General features: G+C 32.0%; 1 protein-coding gene across 1 annotated transcript; it reads right to left on the bottom strand.

Moving 5' to 3' along the window:
* Nucleotides 1-7,540: 7,540 nt before the first annotated feature.
* Nucleotides 7,541-9,607, bottom strand: LOC141707355 (F-box/kelch-repeat protein At5g60570-like). Its single transcript, XM_074510480.1, has 2 exons — nt 9,332-9,607; nt 7,541-9,063 (listed from the first exon to the last, which is right to left on the bottom strand). Exon 2 carries the CDS (start codon nt 8,937-8,939, stop codon nt 7,740-7,742), a length of 1,200 nt encoding a protein of 399 aa, XP_074366581.1. The 5' UTR covers nt 8,940-9,063; nt 9,332-9,607; the 3' UTR covers nt 7,541-7,739.
* Between the last annotated feature and the right edge of the window lie 11,001 nt (nt 9,608-20,608).

Below are 20,608 nucleotides of genomic sequence, written 5' to 3'. Positions count from 1 at the left end.
TATACTTCCATGAATATATTATGTTCTTTATTTTAAATGTCCTAAACACTATTCACCTCAAAAACACGGAACCCACTAACCGAATACTAAATTAATCGCCCACAAAAGATTTAAAAGATTTTTTTTATTTAGTGAGTATCTTATTCAACCCCCCTTCTACGATACTTCGGGACCTAACAATTGACTTGACTAATATATTTTAAATGATCAAGTTATGATATTTTATAATATTTTGACATTTAAAAATCAAACTTTTATTTTTGATATCCGTCATTTTAAACATTATGATTTTATTTATTTTTCAAAACGACAACTTATATCTGCAGAAACTTCAAGACTTATATATTTTAAAAATCTTTTATAAATAACTGAAATGTTGTATATTATTTTTTTTTTGCTAAATAAATTGTTGTATATTATTTATTACTATAAATCCATTCTTGTATTTAAAATAATCTCTTCCTGGGGCTTAATAATTATATTTTGTTATAAAAATTATTTTAAATATATATGTATTGTTTCAAATGTTTTTAAAAGGACAAATCTTGTAATGTTGGGGTCTTTTTCTCCAATCTTACTGAAAATTGGTACAATAATAGCCTGCAAGGGTTGACTTAGTTGGTTAAAGAGAGGATAACTATTCTTGATAAGTAGAATTTATATCCACTTGGAACGCTTCATATCGGCTTAAATTGGTGTCTTGCAAGGCCAACTCAACCAAGTATGAGGCCCTAAGCGAACTTAGAAATGAGGCCCTTATTTTTTAATATATATCAAATTAATTAATCAAAATATCCTTACATAATAAATGTTTTTTACAAAAATAGTATATTAACAAAAGATCTATATTCTATTTTCAACTTGATATATTAAAAAATCCATTTTAATGAGTTATGAGAGGCTGGAGTAAGTTAGGAGACGAGTAAGTTTGTTCTGTATAGTGTATTTGATCATTTATATAGATAAATGAAAAAGACGTTAGGTGCTTTTATGTTTAATTAAACTCCATTTAATGAACATGAGGTTTACCAAGACATATCATTTTTGGAGGTATTTGTCTTTCAAACTTCTTTAGACATTTACATATTTTTATTTTTGATTCCATAATACATGGTACATATCATAGTAAACTCTCTTAATATATATTTTTATTACAATTATGATCATAATGTATATTTTTAGAATTTTGAACACATATTATACAAATATGATATATAATATTTATGATAACATAATAACAATAATTTATATTTCGTAAATCTTTCAATAAAATGATAAATTACTTGGCTAATCTTATTATTTAAAAATAAAATGATAACTCAATTTTCTTTACTTTAATTAATTATTTTAAAAAAGTGAATACATTGCAAAAAAAATTAAAATTTATGTAGGTTTAAACTATTTATCCTTAGATTTCTTGAAAAACAACATGTTTGCTATTGGTATTAAAGAGCACATTTTTTGATAAACTGATAAGCCCCAGCAAATGTAACAACAATTTAGTAATAGTTTTGAAAAACTAAACTACACACGTATCACAAGAGTATTAATGTCATTTATTTTTTTCAATTTGGTAAAAGTAAATCTAGTTTATATTTTCTAATACCAATTTGATATTATTTTTTTTTGGAGAATTTTTCTATTTTACATTTTTTACCTAAAATAATTTTCTTATAAAAATAATTAATATTTATGTATATATATAAAGGACAAAAAATATTGGGGGCCCTTGTATATGCGGGCGCCCTAACCGACCGCTTAGTTGGCTTTAATGTAGAGCCGACCCTGGTGTCTTGGACTCAAGTAGTTGGTATTTTTGATGTGTTTTGTGTTGAGTCATTTCAGGGCACTAGTCGGAGTTGGAAATGAGCTTTCAAATAATTTTATGTTGATAAGAGATCAGGGAATGGAGTTGCGGAAGTTTGTATGAAGATCAGAGCACAAAACAAGAAAATGCAGAAGTTTCTCCAGAGAGCAGGCGCGCCCGCGCCCATATGGACAGAGAGAGAGCGCGCGCACCAGACACTTGCTGCAGAATCCTGATTTGAGTCTAATTGGGTGATTTGAAGAGTCCAGGTCAACCAGTGGCTTATATATAATGAAAAAGAAGATGTTTTTAAGAACAAGGAAGCAAGGGAGAACATTAAGAAGACCAACAGCACACGAGACGGCTAAGGAGAAGAAAAATTAGTTTATTCTTTTGTATTCTTCGAATTAGGCGATACTTTTGGATGCTTTTTTTGTTCTTGTTCTAAATCCTAGTACTTTTATATTATATCATAGTATTCTGAATTTATTTATTATCATGTTTTCATTGGAAACCATGGTGACAATGCGTTCGATTATGAACTAATCATTGTCATGGGGTTCTAGCGGATTTATTTATGGATATCAATAGTTGATTGTTTTAGATCTATAGTGTGTGGTGATATATGATTTCCTAGTTTGGTTGTGCTTATTCGTCTTTGATGCATAGCTAACATCTAAGATTGTTTGTTAATCTCTATTGAAGCAGTGAATATAGAGGTTTAAAAATTGCCATGCTAACATAAGTTTATGTATGAATTCATGCATGATTCGTAGCGTCATTTTAACCATATTACACACCCTATGTAATCACAATAGATAACTTGTTCTTAAACCGTTATGTTTTCAAATCTTATAGACATATAGGGTCTAAGCATAATTGGTGTCTACTCAACTTCTATCTTGATTGTGGATGTTTAGTATTAGGGTATACGTATATCGAAAGATAGCGTATACTAACTTCGTGTCATCTGATTAGTTATCATCACCATCGGGTACTATCGATAAAGACATAAACTTTGAATGAAGTATTTAATGAAGTTAGAATGCCATGTTTTATTCTCATATAAGTAATTCACTTTTAATCTCTTAGTTAATGCATGCTAGTATAATCTCTTAAGTAGTTAATCAACTTAAATTTGTTACTTGTCTTGGCTGTGAACGATAATCATACATTGTTGCATAAGTGCATTTCTGAACTTAACCTAAAACAGTCTCTGTGGGAACGAACTTGGCTTAAATCTTATACAACTTTTGATCGCATACGCTTGCGTGTATTTTCGAGTGTGTTTTCCTACGAACAATCCTCTTGGTTATAGGGAGGAGAATTTATGATTATGCCTCCTGAGACAGAGTCTGTCGCTTAAATACGGTTTATCTTGGTTCACGTGGTTTGCAGACTATTACGTGAGCCCGTAGGGTTTACCCAGTGTGCACTTGAAGGCTAGCGTCTGCGGGTTATCTATGATAAAAAACAAAAAAATGATACAATAATGAAAATATAAGAAACCAGCTAATATGTTTTAGTTTATTCTGCACTAGTGTGTGTGTATATATATATATGTTGTGTTATGATAAAAAAAATTGGAACATATCAAATGAGGGCCTAAATTAATTTTTATCTTTTATAGCATCAAAAATAAAATTGATTAATATAATGATCTGCCAACATTGTCTTGAAATAACACAATACAACAATGGGTTAAATTCTATGGAAATCACTTTTTTTTGGAGACCTTGGAGACCACTTATGTTTTACAAGTTAAATATTGCATAAAAACATTGCAAAACATATTATTTTGCGAATCATGTTCTACAAAGATCCTTATTATTCAAAATCTTGAATATCATATATGTACTGCATGTAAAACATTACAAAAATATTTTATTCTGCAAAATATGTTAAGTTTGCAGAACATTTGTTCAGCTTGCAGAACATACACATTCTACTTATTAAACTTAAATGATCTTCAATAATTTTAATGAATTAGTGATACTCGTAAAACATACTTCACAAAATAATATATTTTATAGGAACATATGTGGTCTCCAAGGTCTCCGATGAAAACATGGTCTCGATAGAACTTTCCTCATATAACAATTTATGTTATATATATATATATATATATATATATATATATATATATAGAGTAAAGTTCTATGGAGTCCACCTTTAATTGGAGTCCTCGGAGTCCATATATGTTCTGCAAGTAAAATATAGCTTAAAATATTGCAAAACATATTTTTTTTCGACAAACATCACTATTCTATCAAAAATCTTGTAGATTGCATACATTTTACAAGCAGAACATTGCAAAAATATATATTCTACAAAACATGTTTAGTTTGCAGAACATAAATGTTCATGTTGCAGAACATATTGCAGAACATACATATTGTACCGTAAATATATGAGATTTGCATGATTTTGTTGAAGTTATGCTATTTGTGTAACATGTTTTGCAAAATAACACGTTTTACAATATATTTTATTTGCAGAACGTAGATGGACTCCGAGGACTCCGATAAAAAGGTGGACTCCATAGAACTCAGCCCATATATATTTCATCTCATCAAAAAATAAAAAAGGACTAGATAAATGAGATACTAGTGGTTAACTATTTATATTCATCTTCCTCTCTCTTGTAAGGGAGTGAGTGCAAAGTATCCAGAAGTAAGTTAAACTAGAATTTAGAAGTGTTAATCACTTAGAAGTTAATTAAATGTAATGCAATGGTTGAAAAAAAGATAAAATGTAAAACAAAATTCAGAAAATTACATTTAAGACATGATCATGTTTTAGCTTTTTATATTAAAACATAACAGTAATTACATCCTATTTTAATACAAACATTGGGTTTGCTGTTAGAGTTGGGAATTTGGGATCATGTCGGCAATCGGCGGGTTAGAGTATTTCTATGCTATAAAACTCTTATCTAAAATAATTTATGTGGCATATACGTGTCAAGTATGTAAGTATGTCATAATTTTAAATAATATGTAAAAATTATTGCACTCTAAATATATATCTTCTTAGTAGCAAAAATTATAGACAATTATTTTTGATTGGCTGTCCAATCAAAAAAGCTTTTAAATATAAATTTAAATAATCAAAATATAGATAGTATCGTTGAAACATATATCAAAACTCTTGATTAAAATTTTACAAAATAATGATAATGAAACATTTTATATTTTAGTATTGTAGATGCTTTTAGCCGCCCAACACCGACCAACACAGTAACAATCTAAACTTAGATTTAGGTATGATATTACAGTCCTAATTCGTTGATATAAAACTCAAGTCATCTCCAAAGCTATGTTTTGTTATCAATATATGCAGGGACGAAGTTAAGATAGGGGGTCAATTCTAAACTAAAAAGAAAATTCGAATATTGGATAAAAAATAACAATGTGCGTATTTGTATTTCACACTATTAAAATCAAGTCGAAGATGATTCGTAGTCGATTTTGAGTAGTTCATCATTAATTTATATAATAAAAAATAAAATAGGGGTTTAAAAAGTAAAAATATATTAGTATAATATATTTAAAAATAAAAAATATTTAAATCAATTAAAATATTTTTTACTAATAAGTTATAACCATGAATATTATGAGATCGAGTTTTATTTTTTAAGTCAATATACTTAATTTTGTATCTAATAAAACCAAAAAATATCATTAAATTAACAAATAATTTTTTAAAAAAATTATAATATTTATTTTAGGAAAATATTAGGGTAACTGGGGAGCCATGACCACCTGTGGCCTCCCCTGACCTCGTCCCAGTCCCAGAGTAAATGTCGACTTTTATGTAATTTACATGTTTGTTCGTGTAAGTACTCGGTCATTTAATTGTTATAAATCTACAATTTTCTACCGTGGTGCCGGTCATTTTGATTGGTGTAATTTTTGTATATACTGAAATCCACGACTATTAAGAAATATAACTAATCAAAATAACTTAAATTTATAAATTTCAGCGTTTTATTGTATAGCCATGAGAATGGTAGAAAATTCGATAGAGCACAGTAAATACTTGTAATAAATCGATCAAACCAGTCTTTTCAAAAAGACAGATGAAATGAGAAAAGCCATTAAAATGATGAGGGGTACAGAAAAAGATGCAGACCAATTTGACAAGAGTAACCCTTTTGACCAAATTAGTTAAGAGTGGTACAAGAGCAAGTACTTGCCAAAGAAAACAAGGAAGATTGGGATGTAAATGCGTGGGGCTTGAGTTATCCCCATTCACATGTTCTTCTGCAATCTTCAACTCTATCATTGCCCCCCCCCCACAATAACCCATCACTTTACCCTACCCACAACTAATTCATACACTATTGCTTTTTTTCTGCCTCAAGCCTGTTTACGTTTGAGTAAAAGCTATCTGTTCTGCATTTCTTTTAAAGTCTGTGTTCTGTAGATTTGTTGTAAATTTTTGTCGGAGATTATAAATTTTCGGAATGACATATATAGAAGCACTAATTTAGAAAGTTTTTTCTTATAAATCATGTAGGCGGTGAGCTAAATTTGAGTCGTGTTACCTACGTTGTCCCTATATCACAATCATCTAACCGAGTTCGAAATGCCGATATACCAGACACCACATGACAGGGGTTTCTTGGATTCAGGTGCTCAAGTGACTTACTCTGGATTATATGCATATGACCCACTAATCAGTCTAATAAATCTTGCCAGCACTTGGATGTAATCTTCACTAAAAGCAAATTTGGCTTGGTCTGCTTGGATGCTTCAAAGATGCACAAAATTGGTATCTGTTACCAAACTAACATGTTAATCTTGCCTGGCATGATTGAATCACAAAAAGCAACCAAATTGTGTCTGCCATTTGATAAAAACCAGCAAGAGTAAAGTTAAAGAAATGTAATGTTTCTGCCAGGTTTTCCCAAAACTGAAAGACAAGTATGCACAAACACAGTTTTTACCCAAAACCTTTAATCCTTCTATGGCCGCCTGTGTTTTTATGTCTCCTAGAAAAGAAATTGGTCCAGTAAAAATTCTATTCTCGCTAACTTAGACAAGACTTTGACCCCATTTACGTAACAATAATTTTCTCCGCGCAGACCATGCTCTAAGAATTCGCCCTATTTAAGCTTCACTCTTCCATCTTCCATCATTATCTTTACACTCACAGTTAATCATTTCACTCAACCTCCTTCCATACCTTCTAGCAACACGGAGCATAAGAGTTCTAAGCTCAGTTTACACTGTTTGAAATAAAGAACTACATTTCTGATTCTTAAAAAGAAATTTTAAAAAAATTCTAAACACAAATGCGTAAATACAAGGACTTTGCACTAATTACAATAAATTACTTGCTCCTGATCCAAATTAAACCTTAGCATAGAGTAACAAACCAAGTCCATCAGTTATCAACTTGCAGTTTATTAATGATATCCTCAACCTGAATATCTGATGTACTGTGAACTGCAAGCCGCAACTGATAGATACCTACCACATATGGATTTTTGTATAGAATGTCTGAATGATGAGGTAAGCAATAAAATATGGTATATATGTGCACACAATGTTAAACTAAAGGATGAAAGGAAATATAAAACATATCAGGCAGCAATGAAGTGAACTCACACTGTAAAGTGCAAACAAGTTGATATGTAGCAGTTGGCTGTGTAGCAGTGATACAACTGCAAACAAGATTAAAAAAACCACCAGATACTCTTGAAATTCTAAGACTAAGAAACACTGATGCGATCAATGAACACTCAACAACACAATGTTAAAAACATAAAGTTGCAAGTTCTCAGTAGAGAAAATTTATGTCAACGAAAAAAACAATTTGTAATCAATCAAATAATTGTGGCTTCAAACAGTTCAAGGCCATTTTAAATTGCAAAGAAAAAATCTTCTTTTTGCGTGAGTCAACAAGTCATCTACAAAATAAATCTTTAACAACCCATGACAGCACAGTTGTAAACAAACACCCCTACTTTTTCCTTCACACCAAGCACCTTCCAATCCAAAGTTCCATTATTGACCCCTGATTTTGGGCACCAAGAATTTAACACAATAGCTTCGCCTTCTCGGGTCCTTTGGCCGCCCACCACTAGAAGTTGCTTCCCATAGGCTTTGAAAGCCAGCCCCCAACCATTTGAATAATCAGCTCTAACCGGAAGTCTACCCAACACATCCCACTTGTTCTTCACCTTGTCATACTTTATTACATCGTTGGACAAGTACTCAACTGCGTATAATTGGTTATCAACAACTGCCACAAGAGGGGGTGCCTGGGCAGCCTTACTAACATTTGGATACATCCCTTCAATTCTCCTCCATTTCCTGGTCTTAAGATCTAACTCCTCCCCACAAGTTAATGAATCCGTGTGACTTGTCATACCTCCTATCACATAGAACTTCTCATCCATAAAAAACCCACTGCATAATTTACGCGGTGAGTGCATGTTTGGCAATATTTCCCATGTACCAGTTGATGAATCGTAAAGCTCAGCAGATTTTAGAATATTTCCACTCTTGTCACTCCCTCCAGCGACAATAGCAATAGATCCAAGACTACCTGAACCAAATAAACAACGAGGATGATTTATACCTTCACACTTCAACCAACTATTTTGAATGAAGCTATACTTCCACGTCGCAAATCCAAATAATTCACGGCCAAAAACCAACAATTCACTGCCCACAGCTAATGACTCCTTGTCAGCATGACTAAAGCACTCATCACAAGGAATTTTAGGCAACTTCACCCACTTGTTCCTCATCGGGACGAATGCCTCCCACCCTCTCGGATCACAAACCATATACACCCAATGCTCCACAACCTCTAATTTCTTCCGCAAATCATACAAATACCCACTCCTAACTAATTTATTAAACCTCATATTAAGGCAAGATAACGAACAATAATCCGATCTACTAGCCCAAGCAAAACAATTCAACGCAACATCATCGTAAAGACCAGGTATCAAAGACTCACCCAAACCAACCCTCAAACCACCACCATAATATCCTCCATCTATTCCTAAATCCACAACACCACTACCCCCTCCTTTCTCCAATTCATTCTTTAACGACTCGTCCTCAATCATTCTTGAAGAACAACACAACTTCTTCTTCGACTTACAATCCATCACCAACGAAAGTCAAAAGTATCCGTTTAAAACGAAACAAAGTCAATTCAATCCCAATCTTTGCATGCCATCATACTCCATACTCCATCAATCCATCAATTCACCAAACCAAACAGCTCTAAACCTAACAAAATTGATCAATTTTTTCACTGATTACAATAAAAATCTCAACTTTAAATTAATTCAACTAAAACCAATCAAAATCTCAAGCAAAGATTCAACATTTCAATCAAAAAACACATATTTCCCAACAAATTCAACCAAAAAACTTCAAAAAAACATCTTTATATCAGCAAAACGATAAAATAAACAAGAATATGATACACACACACATATATATAAATATAGGAACAGTATGATAGAAATAGAGGTTAAGAGTATGAGATGATTACCGGGAGATGATGTAATCGCCGGAAACGAATTCCGATTGAAACTGATTACATGGCCGGAAAAGAGTTTATCGGCGACGGTGTGAATAAGAGGAGATGTAAATGGATGCAAGTATAGGTTGGGTTGTCTGTGCGTTACGAATGTAGTGACAAAACAAGTTGAAACTGAATTTTTAAAAGCAGAAACAAATCAAACAATAAATGTATTTTAATTATTATTTTATGTTTTTGCAATCACGTCCTTCTTTCTCTCATTTTGTGAGGTTTTCTCATTTTCATTTTTCCATTAAGTTAGCAATAATAACTACACTAGTTTATCAAATACTACTACATTTTTAGTAGTAGTTTTGACTTTTGAGAGTTGACTCCTGTGGTGGGGCCGTGGGGTACTTCTACCTATCACTTCTTTGCTTTCCGATTTTTCACCCCTCCCTCGGGTTCGCTCTTGTTCTATTCTATTTACTCATTTTTTCAATAAAATTCATATCTAAATACTTTGTATAAGATTTTGTTAAGTACCTTATTATCAAAATTGTTAATTATATTTATATTTTTAAGATATTATTGTATTATATTTTAATATTTTTGTATGTGCTTTTAAGGAAATTTATATGATATTTTAAAAAATTATAATACTCGTATCGGATTTGGGATTGTGATAAATATCATAAGAGTTCGGATTTTATAATAAACAATGGTTTATATTTTGTGGTGTTTGGTATTAGATAATTTTAAATATTGTGCTACATAATGTGAAGGTAATTATGATGCTACTAGTTAAATTTGGATTGTTCAAGATATCATTATAATAATTTTTAGATTTTAAATTAAAAAATAAGAATTTTATATGTGTTAAAAATTGAAAATAAAACAGCTATTTATTTAGTTTATTTTTATTTTATAATCGAATTGTAGTTGACAGTTCAGAAATTTGTACATATTTTTTAATATTTTAATAAATCTTTCGCTTACTCTTCAAAAAACATTTAAAATAATAGCTAATAATTTTTCAGGTGACACAATTATCCCATCACACTGTTTTGATGAAATACACAATTTTATTTCATATATAAATGGTAATTAATAATTAAGAGTAATGTTTTAGAAAAAAATCCCGATCTCAAATGGTAAAGAATAAAATTTTATTATTGCAAATGGCCGATTTTATGTTTAAAATCATTTGAGACCGTAGTATCAGAATTATTGCAAAGCAAAAAGAAGAGCACCAAAATTTGGAGATAGGTAGATTTTTCTTGACAAGGAAAACGTAGAACAGACTTATTGTGCCTGGACGGTAGAATTTGACAACTATAATAACTCTGATATTATTGTCCTCTTTATTTGTCCTCATTAGAATTGAATGCATTGTGCTAGATTGCTTCGGAATTTTATTGTCTAACTAATCACTAATGATAGTGAAACTTGAAAACATGGATGGACTCGGGGGAGGAATTACGGTCCCCGCCAACTGCGGAATAATCTCAAAATTTTAATATAAAATTTTAAAATTTACTATCAAAATTTTTTCTCGTCCCCCTAGATTTTAAAAAAAAAAATTGGAATTGAGAATTGATTATATAAAATTTAATTGATTTTGTTAATTATTTCATTCAAAATAATATTGATTAGATGGAAATCATGGAATTTGTTCATTAATCTTAATAATTAATAAATAAATATATAAGATAAATATAGTACAATTTGTAACAAAAAAAATGCTTAAAACTAAAGTCTAAAAACAGAACATACTTGTTCAGTTGTTCTGCTCCGGACAGGGGAGGAACTAAGGGGACCGAAGGGAGCCGCGGTAGAAAACAAAAGCAAATGTTGACAATGGAACATCATTACCGAGTAGAAATCACTAAATCCTAGGATGGTTACATGTCTTTCAACATAGAAAACATTTGCAAGTTAGCTGAAAAGTTTTATCCGGAAGATTTTTTGGGAGATGAAAAAATCCCTCTACAGTGTGAACTACAACATTATGGGTTAGATGTTCCGGTTCATCCAGATTTGAAGAATCTATCTACTCTTGGTGATTTATGTCATGGTAACCACGGGGAAAACTGACATGTATCAATTAGTTGATAGATTATTAAGGCTTGTCTTGACTCTTCCGGCATCTACTGCAACATCTGAACGAACTTTTTCTGCTATGAAAATTGTGAAAATAAGTCTTCGCAATCGAATGAAAGATGAATTTCTTAGGGATTATTTGATAGTGTATATTGAAAAGTAGATTGCGGAGACCATTTCTGCCGAGGAGATTATTGATTCTTTTTATTTGATCAAAGAAAGGCGTGCACATCTCAAATAAATCGATATGTTTTCTACTTTTATTTATTTTGGTCCCCATGTTAGATTTCTGGTTCCGCCCCCGAATGAATTAGAGTTGATATTCAGAATATATCAATAGAAAATACTCACTGATTACCGATATAAATTGCTTCGCATGCTTATTTCACCTTTTTAACTTTTAATAAAACACTAATATGTGTGTTCCATTTTTATCTTAGGTTAAATAGGTATTTTTATAAAGTATTTCTATTAAAGAAAAGAAGGAACACATATGTTAAATATGCGTATTTTTTGCTAAATTAAAAAAAAAATACGCTTATTTTTATATTCATATTCGGTAGATATTTAAAGCAAAGTTTCGTGTTCTTAATATTCTAAGCATTTAAAGCCCAGCAATAGGTATTTTAAAATAACACTCGATATATCTCTGAAATGAATACAGTTTTTATTTAAATATAAAATGAGTAATGCAATACAAACTAAACTAGATATATAAAATGGTTTCGTGGGATAATTGTGAAAGTGAAATTTACGCGAATACATATAATTTATTATTTATTACTTTTTACATGATAAAATAATAATATATGATATTTGAAAATTAATTTAGAATTTTTAGCATTTTTTTAATTTTTGTTTTTAATTTAATTCAAACTAGTTTATGTGAACTAAATATAAAAAAATATTATCTTTATGTGCCCCACATGAATGAGACCTTAAGTTATGTGAGAGATGGTCAATTATTAGAAAAAGAAGTAAGGCCTTGACACAAAGATCATATTTGTTAAATTGATTGACTAAAACTATATAAAATAATTATTATATAAATTTTGTTAAATTTGTAAGGTTATTTTTACTCCGTTAGTTATATTTTAAAAATAATATATTTTTATTATTTTAAGTTATTATAATAAAATGCAATATTTTCATATAATAACTAAATTAATTCTCAGACACGTGCCCCGATTATATTATTATTATTCTTAGATTTTATTTAGTTTTATAATAAAATCCATAAACAATCATAGGTGTGGTCCTATCCACTTTTATATAGTGATCGCAGACTTGGAAATGTAACTTGATAGTTGCATGTTGTTTATCAGAAGTGTTACTTGGTTTATTAATATATTTAAGGTATAATTTAGATTTGATAAATAATTTTGAAATAATATTGAAAATGGTTATAAAATTAAAAATTATAGAAGAGAAAAAATTAGCGAGGTGAGATAGGAGAGTAATAAATAAGTTATTAAATTCGTGATCTTAATATTATCATGCCAACTAAACAAAAATTTAATAAAAAATAAATATATATTTAGGTTACTAATTGAGAGAATGTTAATGTTATCATGCCAACTGAACAAAAATTTAATAAAACAATAAATATATATTTAGGTTATTAATTGAGAGAATGTCAGTGTGGAGTAGAGAAGTTTAAAAAATTCGAAACCCGAAATCTGATCCGGAAAAAAGCTCAAAAACTCCGATCCGGAAAAACCCGGTCCGGTTCGGTCCGGTCCGCGGGCCTTAAATGGGCCTCATTTTTTCTCGAAAATTCGGCCCGGCCTAAAACCCGAAAAGCCCGGATTTAAAAAAGTCTGGATCGAAAAAAGTCCGGATAAAAGTCCAGGATTTTTCAAAAGCCCGATTAAAAAAGCGATTTTTTAATGTAAAATTTGAAAATATATAATACTTTTTATGATTTTTAAAATATTATATTATAATATTAGAAGCAATTAAGGTATATATGATTATTTATATATTCTATTAAAAAATAATTATTTATTTCGGTATCTAAAATACTCTATCTGATATATCAATATATTATTTTCTCCGGTATTTAAACTACTCATAGTTCGAGTTATAAAACATTAAAATATTTTTTTAATATATCAAAAAAAAAGTCCGGATTAAAACCGGTTCGACCCGATCCGGCCCGGCCCGCGGGCCTAAAACGGGACTTATATTTTTTACGGAAGTCCGGCCCGACACGATTTTTAAAAAGTCCGGCCCGATCCGTTTTCAAAAAATCGGGATTTTTTAAAAACCGGATAAAATCCGGGCCGATGAATTTTTTGTGCATCTCTAGTGTCGAAAGGAACACACTTGAAATAAGTCCCGCTTAATTTAGCATAAGTATCGTAGATAAATGATGTGTAATTTTGTTACACATCTCTACATGTTACAAATATAGCGAATGCATAGAACTTTCCTAAAATTTTAGCTTAAAAATAAATGTACTATTGAAGTGCTTTAATTTTTACATAATATTTATAATATTCATTACATATTTTTTCATCAGAAATGGTCTAACAACAATACGTGAACTTTTTTCATTTCAGGGCCTCAAACACTACATATCCCGGTTTTCTAATTAACTGTTTTTTCTGACATACTACATGTATATATAAAACATAATTCGATATATTTTTTTTAAAATAAAAAAATCCTTGATAATAGTTTGACATTCAAATTTATATTGTGTAAAGATTTTAAATTATGTTTTGTAGGCACGTTAAAATATGATTTAAAAACTAAAAAGTAACTAATTAAAATGAAAGAATGAATAGTCCATAAATCTCTTACACCGTGCTCCCTAGATTTTTTGGAAAAGAAGAGAAGAGAAAGGATGAGAACAGAAAAGAAAAGAAGAGAAATAATAAAAGAAAATCAATCTCTCATGTGCTCCCGAGTTAGACAGAAAATCAATCACTCGTATGCTCCTGAGTTAGGAATGAAAGAAAGAAAATCTCATATCTTTACCATAATACCCTTTGTTACGCCCATATTCCTTCGGGTGTTTGAACAGGCTTCGACTTCCTTGAAGGTGACTTTGGCTAATACCTGAAAGTGAAGAAAATACGAGGGTTTGTAACCCCGATTCACCTCCGGTGTGAGAATAAGAATCTGGTTGTAGAAGTGGGTAAAGAATACAAGAAAAACAGAGTGTTTGAGAGAATCTGTGTGTTTTGTGTTACTTCTCAAGGGGTTTTATACCCAATTCTGCCATGATTGCTCATCCGTTACTCACCATTAAGGCGGGAGTGAAAAGGGGGCGTTATGTCTGAAAGGAATATGTCCTAAGTCCAATCAGGTATTAGGATTTAGGAATAACTCTTTATGTAATCTATTTTGATTTCATTGATATTAATAAAGACTTGTTTTGTTTTTATTACGGGCTTTATCTATTTAAGTGTTTAAATAAGATATACCATAGTTTAGAGTAAAGCTTTTTATGGATTATGATGAGATTATAATAGTGAGACCTAAAAAGATGATAACTCTAAACTTAAATAGTTCCTGGTCATAGGATTACTAATTGGTAATTAATAATCCGCAAAGATCGGTACATACTATGCTTGCTTCATTATGAAGGATGTCTGTTCTCATAGACATCTGTGTGGTGACACTATAGCTAGTATGTAGGTGCTTATTATGGAATAAGTTCACTAAACATGACTCGCACAGCTGAACAACTGATGGAGTTCACTCACGTATCAGCAGTTGTTCACATAGTGATAGTTGTACAAGTATCCTTAGACTTGAGGTCATCATAGTCATCTTGTGTACACTGAACTATGCTTTGGTTTAGTTCTTAGTCTCCAGGGACAATTATTAGGGCTCTTCTGGGTATAGGAATTTGTACACGAAGATAGTGTATGATCAATAAAGGATCTACCCCTTCCAGTGAAGGAAGCGAATGTTCAAGGCTGATCCACTTATGCTAGTTCAGGAATCTCTGGACAGAGTGAATGAAATTAGAAAGGAGTTTCTAATTTGCATAGAACTACGCATAGTAAATGGTAAGCAAGTGATTGAATTAGATAAGCTTGACACGAGATCCATGTCTTGTATTTAATCGGAACATTGTAGGGAAGAAGGAGTTTATTGTACGGTAACTATTCACTGACAGGTTCTTGGTATTCTAAGCAGTGAATTCATATTATCCGGATAGTCGCGATATGTTGAGAAGCATCACTCACGATGTAGAATAAATGTGATTAATTAATTAATCATATTTAATAAATTAGAGAATTTATATAAATAATGATAAAATAGTTTTATTATTATTTATTTCTACTACCGGCTTAATATTGAACCTACAGGGTCACACATAAAAAGAGAATGATTTAATGGTGGAGGAATTAATTAATAATGGCTAATAATTATTTATTTGTGAAATAAATAATTAATTGGAAAATTTAATAATTGATTAAATGAGATTTAATTGATTATAAATTAATTAAGAAAAGTTCTTAATATTATTAATTAAAGGATTTAATTTTTGGAAATTAAATCAAGAGAGAGAATTATTTCTAAAGTGTTTAGAAAAAGGATTAATGATTAAAAGGTGTTATAATTATTAATGAGAATAATAAATGGGATAATAATAAAAATATTTATGGGAAAATTTCAGCTGAAAAATTTGCCTATAAATACACTATTATAGACCCTATTTTATTTGAACCCACATCTAACCCGAAAACCCAAAAAGTTTGGAAAACCCAATTCTCTCCACCTCCTTCCTCCTCCTTAACATCGTTTTCTTGGTGGATACCGGTGGAGTGCTTCACACTTGAGGAGCAACTGCTAAGGATCTCTGATCGTTGTCTCCGAATTATTTTAAAAGGTTAAATTCGATCTTGTAACGCATTCCGGTGATGCGTTACACCCCTTCTGTTGATTTTAAAATTGGTTTTCTGGGAGTTTCGTAACTCCGTTTTAGGCGTGCAATATACCGTTGGATTCGTTTTTTCGAGACGGATCTAATGGAGTGATAAATTTTAGTTTATATAAAAGTTTTGAATTGTTTATATTTCCATGAAGTGTTTTAAAGTTGTTTTTGACTGTTTTAATTGATTTTAAATGCTTCATGTGATACATAGAGATGTATAATGCTTAGACTAATGTGCTAGATGATGTAACATGCCTACCTTGATGTTTATTCATGTTGATATATGTGATATATGCTTAGTTTATCATGCGATGATAGATTTAGGTGAACTTAAATAAACATAAGGCGTTTGTTAGACAACCTAGTATAGTGAAATTGTTTCATAACCTTAAGAACAATATTATGAATACAATCATGAGATTCTTGTGTTTGTGAAACACGTAATTGAATATGAATTTTCGATATGAGAGAAAGGATGATTCTGTCAACAACAGATTTCTATCTGTAAGAAAGGGTTATTAAGTGACGCCTCTTGACAATGCTCCACCCGATCTGGGAATCATCTGATTATTGATTATTGATTTAAAATATTTAATTTAAAAGGAAGAATCTCTTTATAATATGATTATGATTGTAACGTAATATAATCCCTCTAAAATTAAATAATATCAAGTAGTAATTGGCCAATGATACAACGGGCTTGTGTCGGTCATAGCCTTCCAACATGGTAGAAAATAGTTCTTATTTTTGAATCATTATCGTTTTGTGCCACAGCCGAGGGCTTTGATTTCGAAATATGAAATACTCGTCTATTACATAGAGATGTGTACATTGAATAAGAATCTAAAGGTCGTTACGTGCCACAGCCGTGGGCCTTTGGGGACTGATTCAATTGTACGGAATGTTGGGTTAGACTTAACTTAGAATATTGAGTTTGTCGTGCCACAGCCGTGACTCAATTATTCAAGAGGCTAAGGTTTGATTAGGGAATAACATTAGATGTAATTGACAAGAGTTGTCTGCCTATGAACATTACATGGCGTTTCGTGCCACAGCCGGGGTTGTGTAATGGAATGTAGGATCCCTATTCCCACTAGCATTATGAATGCTTAATTTTTCACGTAGGGGGTTGAATAAATTAGGAAAACTAGTGGGAGCCACTTATGAATAAAGACCCGATTCATATAGTGTTTTGAAATGAAATCGAATATTTGCTAAGTGTTGTTATGTGTTTATCATTAACAGATTTACTTTGTACGTTATGTCTTCTGCACTATCACTCAGGAGCATACTAGATGCTCACAAATTGACTGGTCCTAATTATGCTGACTGGCTTCGAAACTTGAGAATTGTTCTCAGGATTGAGAAGTTGGAATACGTGATTGACTCACCTAAGCCTACTGAACCTGCTAGTGATGCACATAATGATGAACATGTTGTGTATCGTAAGTGGATAGATGATGCAAATGTTGCTCAATGCATCATGCTAGCTTCCATGAACATTGAGCTACAGAAGCAACATGAGCATATGGATGCTCACACTATCCTCATGCATCTACAAGAGTTGTATGATGTGGCGGGGAGGACAGCTCGATATGAGATATCGAAGGAGTTGTTCGGTTGTAGGATGTCTGAGGGATCATCTGTGAATGACCATGTACTTAAGATGATCAATTTGATTGAACGTCTTAGACAACTTGGATTTGCCATGGATGGGGAGCTGAGCCAAGACTTGGTCTTGCAATCGCTTCCGAGTTCGTTCTCGCAGTTTGTTGTGAACTTTCACATGAATAAGTTGGATGTCAGCCTGCCTGAACTCCACAACATGTTGAAGACCGCAGAATCGAATTTCCCCCCTAAGAAGAGTTCTGTTCTTCTAATTGGTGAAGGTTCCAATCCTAAGAAAAGGAAGAGGAACTCTTCCAAGAAGAAGAAAGTAGGTGAGAAAAGCCGGTTCCACCAAAAGCTGAAGACCCCAAGAGCAAAGTTGTTTGCTTTCACTGTAACAAGGTGGGGCACTGGAAGAGGAACTGCAAGGTTTACCTTGCAGAATTGAAGAAGAAGAAGGGTAGTGAGACTACCGCTTCTGATTCATGTATGTTCATGATAGAAGTGAATATGTCATTTCTACTTGGGTATTCGATACTGCCTGTGGTTCGCATATCTGCAATTTGTTGCAGGGACCAAGGAGAAGTAGGACTCTTGAGGAAGAGGAGGTGATTCTACTGATGGAAATGGAGCAAGAGTTGCTGCTGAAGATGTAGAATCATTTCATTTACATATGCCTACGGGCAAGACTATTGTTTGAAATAATTGTTATTTTGTTCCCTCGATTGTGAGGAATATTATTCCCATGTTAGACTTGGCTGGATTTTCATTTATTATTGAGAATAATGAATGTTCTATTCTTAGAGATAATATTCTTTATGGATGTGGTACTTTAAATAATGGTCTGTATAAATGTGACATAATTTACTTCAGATTGAACAAACTAATAAAAGAAAAGGGATGATGAAAATCTCACTTCATAGTGGCACTGCAGTCTCCATTTAGTGGACATGGAGAGAGGGCTGCAGATTTGCTAGGAATGGTACACACAGATGTATGTGGACCAATGTCTACGCAAGCCATGGGTGGATTTTCATACTTCATTACTTTCATAGATGATAGATCTTGTTTCGGATATGTGTTTGATGAAACACAAATCTGAGGCCTTTGAAAAGTTCAAAGAATATAAGTATGAAGTGGAGAAACAACCAAACATAGTATTATAACTCTTCGATCAGATCAAGGTGGTGAATACTTTAATGGAGTGTTTCTAGATTATCTCAAAGTAAATGGTATAGTCTCCCAGTGGACGCCTCCAGATTGGTATCTGAAAGGAGAAATCGAACTTTGTTAGTCATAGTTCGGTCCATGATGAGCTATGCAAATCTTCCAGTATTCCTATGGAGTTATGTATTGGAAACCTCAGCATATTTACTGAATAAGGTGCCTTCCAAATCTGTTCCTCAAACTCTGTATGAGATATGGAAAGAAAGGAAATCGAGTCTTAAATACGTTAAGATTTGGGGATGTCTAGCTTATGTCAAGAAAGTTGACCCAGATAAGCTGGAATATCGATCCATAAAATGTAGTTTTGTGGGATATCCTAAAGAGACTTTAGGGTATTACTTTTGCACCGATCATCGGGTGTTTGTCTCCAGACATGCTACCTTCTTGGAAAAGGAGTTTATCCTTGAAGGAAACAGTGGGAGCAAAATTGAACTTGATGAAGTTCAAGAAGCACAAACTACTACGGATCAAGTGGAAACACCTGTTCTGACTGAACAACCTTTTGTGGAACAGGCCATTCATAGGTCAGGGAGAGTGTCTCGCCAACCTGAGAGGTAATATGGCCTTGTCATTGAGAATGACAATGAGTTGTCGATCATTAATGATGATGACCCTGTGACCTATAATGAGGCTATGAGTAGTGTTAACTCAGAGAAATGGCATAGTGTCATGAAATCCAGAATAGAATCTATGTATACGGTATACAAAAGATAGATTATAGCAGATGGCCAGGTGGAGACCTATTAGGCCAGGCTTGTGGTAAAAGAATTCAAACAAAGGCAATGGATTGACTTTGATGAAGTCTTTTAACTGTAGCCCTGTTAAAATTAGTTCGGATTTTGCTTGCGATTGCTGCTTACTACGACTATGTGATCTGGCATATAGCCAGATGGTTTTCTTTCCAAGGGAAATGAAAACCTAGTGTGTAAGCTACTGCGAACCATATGTGGTTTAAAGCAAGCTTCTCGTAGATGGAACATTCGTTTTGATGAGACAATCAAAGAGTTTGATTTTATCAAAAACGTAGATGAACCATGCGTCTACAAAAGGGTTAGTGGGAGCGCGGTAACATTTCTTATATTATATTGAAATAGAGTTGACACACATAACAACATAGCAGACCCACTCACAAAGCTACTTTATGAAAGTCACTTTGATCGTCATAAAGACAAGATGGGTATTAGATACCAGAGTGATTGGATTTAGTACAAGTGGGAGATTGAAAGGAATATGTCCTAAGTCCAATCAGGTATTAGGATTTAGGAATAACTCTTTATGTAATCTATTTTGATTTCATTGATATTAATAAAGACTTGTTTTGTTTTTATTACGGGCTTTATCTATTTAAGTGTTTAAATAAGATATACCATAGTTTAAAGTAAAGCTTTTTATGGATTATGATGAGATCATAATAGTGAGACCTAAAAAGATGATAACTCTAAACTTAAATAGTTCCTGGTCATAGGATTACT

This window comes from Apium graveolens, chromosome 2 (genome assembly GCF_009905375.1).
Source record: "Apium graveolens cultivar Ventura chromosome 2, ASM990537v1, whole genome shotgun sequence".
Taxonomy (NCBI): Eukaryota; Viridiplantae; Streptophyta; class Magnoliopsida; order Apiales; family Apiaceae; genus Apium; species Apium graveolens.
This window is presented reverse-complemented; position numbering and strand designations above follow the sequence as displayed.

Bases quoted from the DNA above. Each gene is read 5' to 3' on its own strand.
- LOC141707355 (XM_074510480.1), bottom strand. From the start codon at position 8,939: ATGGATTGTAAGTCGAAGAAGAAGTTGTGTTGTTCTTCAAGAATGATT.